General features: G+C 39.6%; 1 protein-coding gene across 4 annotated transcripts; it reads left to right on the forward strand.

Annotated features, from left to right (window-relative positions):
* The first annotated feature begins 332 nt into the window (after nucleotides 1–332).
* On the forward strand, nucleotides 333–7709 carry LOC115060521 (annexin A4-like). Of its 4 annotated transcripts, none has more exons than XM_029528454.1 (15): nucleotides 333–432; nucleotides 2478–2850; nucleotides 2938–2975; nucleotides 3163–3309; nucleotides 3419–3506; nucleotides 3617–3711; nucleotides 3849–3962; nucleotides 4099–4189; nucleotides 4561–4640; nucleotides 4810–4866; nucleotides 4986–5079; nucleotides 5205–5300; nucleotides 5884–5942; nucleotides 6085–6207; nucleotides 6310–6369. In XM_029528454.1, the coding sequence occupies exons 2-15, from the start codon at nucleotides 2487–2489 to the stop codon at nucleotides 6367–6369; spliced, it is 1506 nt and encodes a 501-aa protein (XP_029384314.1). In that variant the 5' UTR covers nucleotides 333–432; nucleotides 2478–2486. The 4 variants fall into 4 exon arrangements, with proteins under 4 accessions (XP_029384314.1, XP_029384315.1, XP_029384316.1 ...); XM_029528455.1 differs by having other exon boundaries at nucleotides 3166–3309; XM_029528456.1 differs by lacking the exon at nucleotides 333–432 and having other exon boundaries at nucleotides 2487–2517; nucleotides 2560–2850.
* Nucleotides 7710–11146: the final 3437 nt, after the last annotated feature.

Here is an 11146-nt window from a genome sequence, read left to right on the forward strand (position 1 = left end):
TGATACATCCAAAGTGCATTCAGGGATATTTACTCAAGTATCGAAGCAAATCAACTTAAAACTTACAGTCAGATTTCACTGAAATATTTAGCATGAAGGGAATCTGATAGGATTGCGAAATACGTGGTTATTGTCCTACATAATTTATTCTCAGTTTGTGACCTCTTTAAAAAAACAAACAAACAACCAAATGATTTGTTATGAGTCAACTGAGATTTGGTTGTAAAATAGAAATAAAAAAACAAAACAGTTTACATTAAATTTACAAACAATGGTGTTAATGATCAGTCCAGTTTCTCCCCCAAAAGACTCCGGAGGACAAATGACCGACCACAGGTTGTTACTGCAGGGCGGAAACAATGTGAGGTCCCACCCACCTCCAAGCTGCTGTCTGTGCCCGTCTCTTCCTACATATAACTCCTCACCACTTCAGTAAGTTCACGTTTAAATCTTTATTTAACATTTATTCCGTTTTTGAACTAAATCAACGCCAGCGAAGTGTTACTCTCCCGTTGCGTTCGCGTCCGTCGTAAAGCAAAGTGCATCAGTGATAAAAAGGAAAATAGGCCTCGTTTAATTAGACGGAGCCAGCAGCTGCTGGACGGTATAACACGGTATCTCTGCTGCAGCAGATGAAGGCCGCCCTCCATTTTAAACACTTACACGGACACAAGAAGTTTTAACTCCATCCATCTTACAAGTTTCAGCTGTGTGTTTGTTGTTTGGGCCGGATGCTAAATGCTAATCCGTAACTTGGCCTGGGACGGTTATGTAACAGATGAGAGACAGTACGAGCTCTTTGTAAAGTGTCACGCTGGTTTTAATGAAATGTCGGGCTTCTTAAAATACGTGAATTAGTAATTTATGTTTTATTTGCAGGGGTGATTGATATTAAGTTTTAGCTTTGTAGCTAGTTGCTGAGTTACGAGCTTGCAGGCCCAAGATGTTTTTTTTCCCGGACAGATTGCGTTCCCGTCAGCTCGTAAAAGTCAAAGCCGGAGGCGTAAATGTGGACATACTCGGGTTTTAGCTTGTCATTAAGTCTAAAAATAACGGACACAGCACAACACATACCAAGCTGTCGTTCAGTGGTTAGCACTGAAATCAATACACCTGTGGTGGACATTATTAAAGGTCTAAAGGACACTAATGGTCTTAATGTCGAGATAAGAAACTGCAAACACAAAAACAATTTATCATCCCTGCAACGTCTCTCGTGTCAGACATCAACGTCTCCGGCCTGTAACACTCATGTTTTTGTTTTTGTTTTTGTTTTTTTTTTTTTGTTTTTTGCATCTTTTGTTTTGGGGGAAATTCCGCTATTTCCGATAATGTGGAAGCCTCCTCAGTGTCTTGAGGAAAACTGGAAAGCAACAAGGAAGCGGAAAGGACACGCCCTTCAAGAAGCAATCTGCTTTTTGTGTCTGTGAACTGACAATGACATTTTCACACCTACATGAGTCAATATATATATATATAAAAAGTCAATGCAATTGTGAACGATTGTGCAATACATTTCGTCTCTTCTGCACTTTCATTTCCTTGGTAGTATGTTTCCCTGTACTATTGTGCATAGTTCCAGTGAAATGTAATGGGCGGGAATTTCCCCCGGGGGATTAATGAAGTGATTGTGATTCAGAATTATGGATCACTCTGGATAATTGATACATTTGCTCTGACTAGAAAGTATTGCATTGCACAGTCTTGTCCTGCACAACTTGTAGGTCGCTCTGAAATGTCAAACAGAAATATTGAACCCCCCCCTGAAGTTTCTGCTTTTCAAAGGGAACGATCTGATAGATTAACAATTAGTACAACAGACAGAGCTACTGCTGCACTGGGTGTTTTACGTTATGGGAAGACACAGAGGCACTGGCATTAACATGTGTGAATGGGATCCCAACATTTGGAAATGAGAATTTCCAGTGTGTACATTGAGAGAGGTTGTAGTTTTGTGGTGTTCCACTCTGATTGTTATTGGCATCTTTTTTTGTCACTGGTAGTTCCTGATCTGAGTGTTTCGAGGTTGTTGAGACATTGTTTGAAAAGTGAAAGCCCATGTTGGTAGTTGTATAGAGTAACCTGTAAATGCCACAGGAACAGAACCAAGAACTGCAACTTCGTGTTTGTGTTGTATATGGAGAATCACAGGGATAAAGCAAACTTAAAAAGGGGGAAACTCTATTGTCAGAAAACAAGTCATTGCAACAAGTCATTGCCTGTTTGCACTCTGAATAAATGACAGTAGTTGTTATAATGTTTTGCCATCATCAACATTCAGTGTGCCAAACTCCACATTGACAGTTTGGATCATTGGAAAGTAACACTCCTTCTCAGGGACATTGTATGTAGCACAATATCTAAGAAGTGACATTTAGACTTAAATGTAACCAATCAAAAATCAGATAAAGTGAACTCCATACAGCCGTTCTCAAAAGTACATCAAATAATAAGGCACAACTTCATATCACCAACAGGTCCTTAATATGAGCTATCCAGGATACCCTCCTCAGTCCGGTGGATACCCACCACAGGCAGGGGGCTATCCACCACAACAAGGAGCATATCCACCCCAAGCAGGTGGCTACCCTCCTGCAGCTGGTGGCTACCCACCGGCAGCAGGTGGCTACCCTCCAGCAGCCGGAGGCTACCCCCCACAGGCAGGCGGATACCCACCCCAAGCTGGTGGTTACCCTCCAGCCGCAGGCGGTTACCCTCCAGCAGCAGGGGGCTATGCTCCCCAGGCAGGTGGCTACCCTGCCCCAGCTGGAGGCTTCCCCCCTCAGGCAGGAGGATACCCGCAACAGCCTGGAGCAGGAGGTTACCCTTCCCCTTCCATGCCTCCAGCAGGTGAGTTGCAAGATGTTAATTCAATTGCGAAGACTTCCTCTTGAAATGAGTTGTATTTTAAGTGTAAATTTGATGGTTTCCTTCTAGGTGGCGGCTGGGGTGCAGCACCTAGCGGCTATGGAGCGGTACTTAAATTTTAATCTTACTATTTATGTCTGCAGTACCACTTCATGAGTAACATATGGGCAGACTTAAGCTAAAGCCTTTGTGTGCTTAAATCACCTTATCTTCATCACTCCTATTTGAGCCTTATTTGCTTTGTATGAACTTTGTCACCATGTACTTAGCACTTACAGCTGTCCTCTCTTTAAGCAGCAAGGAGGAGCTCAGCAGGGATACCCTGGCGGTCCTGCCCCGGGCCAACCCATGCCAAGTTACCCTGGTGCCCCTGCCACTAACCCTTCAATGCCTGGATATGGCAGCGGAGTTCCCTCCAACCCTCAGGCACCTGCCATTTCTGTAAGATGCTTTCTAGGACTTCTGTGAAACTATGTTCCAATGTGCATGCAGCTTAAAACACCTTTGTCACTGCGGTATTTTATTTCCTATAATTTCTTTATCTTTGAAGAAAGGGTACAGGGGCTCTATTAAAGACTTTCCAGGGGCAGATCCACTGAGGGATGTTGAAGTTCTTCGAAAGGCTATGAAGGGTTTCGGTAAGTCATTGGTGTTTGCACATGCTAAACCCATTAAATATATTCTCGTTTTGAAACTAATCAGCAATTTCTTGTATTACTGCCCCTTTTAAACTAAACGTCTTGAATAGGCACTGATGAAAATGCCATTATTGAACTTCTGGGAAATCGTTCCAACAAGCAGAGGGTTCCAATGGTCGCTGCGTACAAAACCACTTATGGAAAGGTATCTTTGGTATTAGTTATTTAGTTAAGCTTTCATTAGATTTTTATGATAAAAAAAAAAATCTTTAAAATAACCTCTTCTGGTCCCCATAGGACTTTACTCTCTTGTATTGTTTTCTTCTGTGCTTTTCCTCTTAGGATCTGGTCCATGATCTGAAGTCTGAGCTCACTGGAAACTTTGAGAAACTGGTCCTTGCCATGATGATGAGCCCTGCACACTTCGATGCTGCTGAACTCAGAGAGGCTATAAAGGTTGGAAATTTTTTGGTTGTCACAGCTGTTTTTTTGTTGAGTGCCCAACAGATGTTAATGACCATTTATATTTTGTGAATTTAGTGTGTCTTTCAATTTCCTATCAAAGCTTTTTTTTTTTTTTGTATTACTTCAGGGGGCTGGGACTGATGAGGCTTGTTTGATTGAGATTCTTTCATCACGTTCCAATGCGGAGATTCGTGAAATCGCAGCAATTTATAAAGCTGGTGAGTTATAATGTTGAAAATTATGTAGTTGATTCAGATTTTTACAAAATCTGATTGAGCTCTGTAACCATCTGCTCTCAGCAGTGAGCGATATTATATAATATTGGAATAGCATAGTTATTGCTAGTGGTCCGATCTAAAATGCAATTTGTCACCAGAGCTGCTGGAATGATAAACTGTTCACATGCTTTTTTTTTTTTTTTTTTTTTTGGCTCTATACATCTATAACTATCATTGTTGTAATAGTAGGTATACTAACATTCTTGTGGAAAAAATTTGTAAGTAAAAAAACTAAAAGTGTGTTAAAGTTCCTTCTGATCATACATTTTCCTTCCTAAACAAAACAAAACAAAAACATGCTGTCCTCGTAGAGTATGGGAAGAGCCTGGAGGACGCCATCAGCGGCGACACCTCTGGTCACTTCCGCAGACTCCTGGTATCGCTCTGTCAGGTATCTATCTGCTGCTCATTGTATCATTGTATACATAATGGGCTAATGACAGACTCACAAAACAGCTCTTACCTCTTGCCAGGTTACATGACAATGTAATCTAACTATGTAATGTGTGCTTATGGCTTTGTCTGTCTGTTCGTTTTTGTTTTTTTTTTTTCTCATGTAGGGAAATCGTGATGAAAGGGAGACTGTTGACATTGCTCTGGCCAAACAGGATGCTCAGGTACTGGTTCAAAATTGGTTTACAGTTGTAAAATTCTTGTAAGGTAAATAACAAGTCTGATCATGTTGATTTAATAATGTGTGTGTGTGTGTGTGCGCGTGCGTGCGTGCACACAACAGAAACTGTATGCTGCTGGAGAAAATAAGGTGGGAACTGATGAGTCCCAGTTTAATGCCATCCTGTGCGCTCGCAGCAAGCCTCACCTCCGTGCAGGTGTGTTATTTCGCCCGCTAATAAAACCTCTGTTTCTCTGCTGATAGAGCAGCACATGTTGACCATTCGGTGTTTCCAAATGTTATTATTGTAATCATCTTGCATGCGTTTCTTTTCTTCATTAGTCTTCCAGGAGTACCAGCAGATGTGTGGGAGAGACATTGAGAAAAGCATCTGCAGGGAAATGTCTGGCAATGTGGAGGATGGCATGGTGGCTGTGGGTATGTTTGTTTGGTCCTTTTATCCGAACCTCAACTTCTATCTGAAGTGGCTTTCCAAAAACATGTTGAAGCCATAGAATTATGTTGGAAGTCATTAGTTAAAGTGCTTGTGTTGCAATATTCACAGTCGGACTAAAAATACGTTTCTGATAAAAACAGGATGGTGTTGGATATAAATAACTTCTTAAATACTTGATGTCTGACCAAAAACAAAATGATGGATCAGAAGGTTGCACATTTCTTTGAATGTTTCCATTTAAAAATAGATTTTATTTTATTAAATTTTTTTATTAGCAAGTATTAATAGAAAGTTATCTTGAGGATTTTTAGAACAATTGAGTCGGATTCAAAGGCAACAAAGACACAACACCTGCAAGAATTTGAGAAACCATTAAAGGAACAGCAGTATGGAATAGTGTTAAATGGTATTGTCAAGTAAATTTTGGGCTTCGCAATTAAAATAAAATCTGAACATAAATTAGTATCTAATGCTGAGTTTTTTTCATGAAATCAATCATGTCTCAGTCGAAGCATTGGTCTAATCTTGCAGTGACTTATATCAATATCTGCTCCTATTTTCTAGTGAGATGCATTAAGAACACCCCTGTGTACTTTGCAAAGAGGCTCCACAAGGCCATGGAGGTAACGTGATTTTAATGATCACAAAAAAAAAAAAAAATCTTCAAACGCAGGAGGAATTTGCTGCTCCAATTATTGTGCAGAGATTGAGGGAAAGACTACACAGTGGCGGTCAAGGAAGCGTCATATTATGATGTGTTCACAGGGTGCAGGGACCAAGGACAGAACCCTGATCCGTATCATGGTGTCCCGCTCTGAGATTGATATGTTGGACATCAGGCAGGAGTATTTGAAGGCCTATGGAAAGTCCCTGTACACTCACATCTCAGTAAGTGCAGCCAATCACCGCACTATGACAATTGTAGTTGTTGTTTTTGTTTTTTGTTTGTTTCTTTGTTTTTCACCTCACTCATCTCCATGTGCTTTTCAGGGTGACACCTCTGGGGATTATAAGAAGCTGCTGCTGAAGCTCTGTGGGGGTAGTGACTAATAAGAATGGAAAATAAACTTTCCAATGGGCAATATATGTCCACACTGAAAAAATGTTATAGGACCTTATATCACTTCTGATGCATGCAGTTATGTTAAATTTCCTATAGCAACAGTAAATCAATGTCAGTTTTGAATTCTCTTCACCAAAATATTTTTTCACTACTGTATGATTGCCAAATAGGAAGTGTGTATATATATATTAAAATGAAGATTTTTAAAGATACAGTAAATGGATAAAATCAGAATTAGATCAGATTAGAGCTGGTGAACAAAAGGAAATAGTGGGTGTCTGAAAATTTAGTACTTATTTTGAAGGGCAAAAACTATGTTATTGCACTAACTCTATTATAAAGTGGCCCAACAGATTTTCTCAACTTGAGGCTTTAGATATTGTCAAAGGAAACTTGACAATATTGGATGAATATTGGAAAATTTGGATGAGTAGAAATTCCTAAAATAAGAGTAACTCTTATCTCCTATGTGAAGTACATATAAAAGAAAGGAATCATTTAATTACTTTTACTTTTTGATTGTGTTTTAGTGTTACAGTTTACCTCTTTGCCAAGCATTTCAATCTGTATTTTAAAAATACAAATATGTGTCAAGCAGGTTTTTGCATTTCCAACATAACTGGATCTTATATAGATATAACAGATATGGTCATTTTTACCATTCTTGATCTGGCCTCAATTCATTTCCAGGCTATATTTGAATATTACAAATAAATACCTATACATGTCCTTGCTAACTAATCTGAGTTCTGCTTGAAAGTCTATGCAATTTAGGTTTTTGCTGTTTCTTCTATAGACTCCTGTCTTGCTCTTGAAATGTAAGTCGCATCAATCCAAATTCAGCACTGACAGACTATGTTGCCTTTTACTGAATGCTGAAAAGCCAAAGCTCACAGACAGATCATGCTGTGCCTTTTGTCAGAGCTGCTGTGTTATTCAGAGTCAGTTGGTATTTCACTGTGCAGTTATCACACAATCAATTTTCAGTACTGCTTATATTGTTGCCGAAAAGTAATCCTCACGTTGTGTGGTTTCCAATATTTTGTTTACATTTGGTGTCCTTTGCTAGTTTGTATGTTGCACTGCCAGCAGAGGGCTCTTGGCTCATATGATACGCCTTTTCTTAGTTTGACTGATGCTTTGCCAGCTTATTCAGAGTTTGGCATATTTATTACCCTAACTTTAGTTTTCGGTCATCTTTATAACAAGTTAATGATTGAAAGTGAAGGGATACCTTTTTAGCTGCCTCACATTGTGTCATTTGTCTCTCCAAGGACTAACAAACAGCCACATCTAATTTCAATAAAAGCATATTGGCATATCTGAATTGTCTTTGTGAACCAGGATCATGTGTTTTGCATGAAACGCTGCGACCGTGACTTTTCTGCTCCGAGCCAAAACGTGAGAGCAATTTACATTTCAAAGCTAGTCTCATTTTCATCACCTTGGTCTGTATCCCACCCCCAAAGACACACACATACACACATGCAACCTCAAAGCATCACAAGCTGTATGTTCTGTTAAAAAGTGCGAGTAATTTGGCTTACATAAGTGATGTCTGTGCATGTGCTTTGCTGTATAATTGGAGAGGGGAAAAAATGTTCAGGTTTGCTCTGCAGCTTGAGTGATATGGCATTCTACAGCTTTTCTTGAAGCTATAAATAGTATCCATATTGAAGACATGGATGTCCTCAGGTCTTTCTGTTGTTCTCACTGGCCTCAAAGTGCAGCCTCAGAGGGGCTGTGATGGGGAGAGAAATGACTTTTAGTGAGTCTCACGTCTTGCACCCCCTTTTCCCCTCTTACAGGCACTCAAAATGAAAAGCCCCCACCAGCTGGGGGACTAAGACAGATGAATATTTTATTTTGGTATTTGTCTGTCTACTTTCTAGTGGAGGCTGTTTGCTGTGATACCTCTTAAATAGGTCAAAAGAAAATCGGAAAGAGTGGAGAGTACTCCCATTTTGCTTGCTTTTACTTTAAAAGACAAAACAGAGCACTTTCCTGATGTTGATTTCTAGACAAAGCTGTTTAATTATTAATGAGTGGACTTGATAGCAGGATGCTGCACCCTTTCCAGGATCTGGCCACACTTAGAGACGCCCAAACAGGGTTACACTGTCTTATTGGTTATATCAGACACGTGTGGATGGCAGTTTGTGTCGATCAATACTATCTGTCCTTGTCATCAATGTCAGTGGGAGATGGGAGCTGTGAAGGTCAGCCTTTGATTAGCTCTTAGCCTTCACACTTCCCACTGCACCCAAGGAGCTTTTTCTCCTTGAATATGGTTTAGATTTTTATTTTTTGAGGGATTCTTTGCAAGACAGTGTGACTGAACACCCCATACAACTCATCATACCAGAAAAAAATGAAATGAATGGTGTGTTTTACCTGAGAGATTTTGCAGATTTCCTGTTTTTAAGCCCTTGGAGGGTAAATTATTCATATTTTATATGAAAAATAAATTTAATGAAAAAATCATATTCAGTACATCTATTGAGATTAGTCAGCATTTTACCTTAATGCAAGCCCCTTCTGATATTAATACTTTCTTATAAACTGCCAAGTATTGACCAAATACTTGATTTGCAGTGGATTTTCTCCAGCTGTCCAATAAGGAATGCGTGGTTAAGTGACATTTGGTTGCCAGGGACATAATCCTGCTTTAAACTTCATGAGTGCATATGAGCAAATTACAAACCCGAGGATTAGAACAACAACACATAATGAGATATAGCAGCAGATATCACGAGCCCGCCTGCAGAGCTGCAACCTGCACAATTTGAGGTTCATCCTCTTTTCTTTGGCTATATAAGAGAATAAAACCTGTCTGACCTGTTCGTTTTATTTGTATGTCCTGTGTGCATCTGTTCAGTTACAGGTGCTTTGAGGAAGAGCAGCACACTGTCATAACACAGCACATTATTCTCTTAATCATTACAAAACAACATCCTGAGTTTGAAGTTCTGAAAATGTCGATGCCCCCATTTCAATCTAGTGTGATGGTTTTAAGAATTTACATAATTCCTAAACATTCCAGCTGGTCTTGGTGAGCTCCAAATGGATTTTTCCTGCAGGGAAAATAAATTAGTAGAGTTGTTACATAACCACTTACATTGTTAAAGCTGTTTTAGACTTAGGTGGGGAAATGTATAGGCACACTGTGTACCGTATTAAGCTTTAAAGGATCCCCCTGTGTGCTTCAGGTACAGTAGCTCCAGATGAGAGTCACGGTCTTGATGAAGCCAACACACAGAAGCTTCTTAATAATATAAAGTACTGTCAGCAATTGTGATGAATGAGCTGAAAGCAGATTTTACACATTCAGCATCTCTCCAGTTCATTTAATCTGTGCTGAGGCTACAGATTGGAATGTATACATGATCTTACACATGACTTCATTGTGACGTCCGCCTCCTTGGAGATCTGATGGATTATGTGGAGCAGAAGAACGCTCACACAGTGTGCGAGATTTATCATGGGACAAGCGAGATGAGAGACAGGCAAGCGTGCCATGTGGAAGTATAAAATCTGCTCCAGAAAACAGAATAAGCTTGGCATAAAAGCCACTAGAATAGATGCATAATGTACGTGCAATATCAATAACTGGATTTACTGGGTGAGCTATAATTTTGGGAAACAAAGATTTGATTAGCAATGATGTCGTATTTACACATCTGCTTAAAAGCTCTGTGCATGATTAATAGAAGGAAAAGAAACAAACATGATATTTATGGCCAACACTTACTAAATACTGTAGCAGATACAATGGCGGCTAAACATAGAGTACATAGAGTAACAGCCACAGGCATCCAGAATATAAAATAGGTCCACTGGAAACAAGTTTATGTGGGATTGTTCTGTGATTTTAAAGCAACAATGCCCAACCTTTTTGGTTTGCAACATCTTCAAGTAAAGCAAAGTCTAAAAAGTGAGAGGTTACGGCCTTATTATGGTCAGCTTTATTTAATGAGCAGGTTGGACAAAGATTATATCATTTTTAGGCAGTTACAGATCATATTCTATCTACTGATATAGCCTATTAAAAAATATATCAATGGATATCCTGTGTGTGATATTTTATGACATATTGGCATACAGATAAATGACAGGCCAGTGATCCATTCATTGCTGTAAACCACAGACATGCTTTCATTTTTGGAACAAACAAAAGACTTACTTCATGGTTCATTTCTTCAGGGAATTTAGAGGCTCCATACTTAAACAAGAAATTTTATAGTGAGTATTTTACAAAGTACTTACTCAAATTGTGATTGTTGTTAACCAGTCGGAAGATAACTTTTCAAGAGAAAAACTGCTCCCTCACCCTCCGCGACCCGGAAACGGATAAGCGGTAGAAGATGAATGAATGAAGGTTTATCCCAAACAGGAACAAAAACAAACACCACATATGGATATCTTTACAGAAATAGCTGAACACCATGGTGGGATGTCATTTAGTACATTTAGTCATGTCCGGTTGTCCACTGCAGTGCGTGTGCTATCACATTTTAATAAAGTTAAGTTTAAAAAAAAACCAAAACATTTATTTTCTTCGAAATGTGTTTTTTGCCACCCCCATACTTAATTTATCCCCAATCTTCTCCCCCTTGGATCTCAGGAGGATATAGATCTATTTTATCTTTGTGTTGGGCATAATGGGCCTGAAAGCGGCGGGGAGCCAGGTGCGTCTGAAGGCGAAGCCCCGCCCACTTTTACCTTACATGTCCATTGGACGGAAATGTGATTGGAGCGGAGCTA

This window comes from Echeneis naucrates, chromosome 19 (assembly GCF_900963305.1).
Source record: "Echeneis naucrates chromosome 19, fEcheNa1.1, whole genome shotgun sequence".
Classification (NCBI taxonomy): Eukaryota; Metazoa; Chordata; class Actinopteri; order Carangiformes; family Echeneidae; genus Echeneis; species Echeneis naucrates.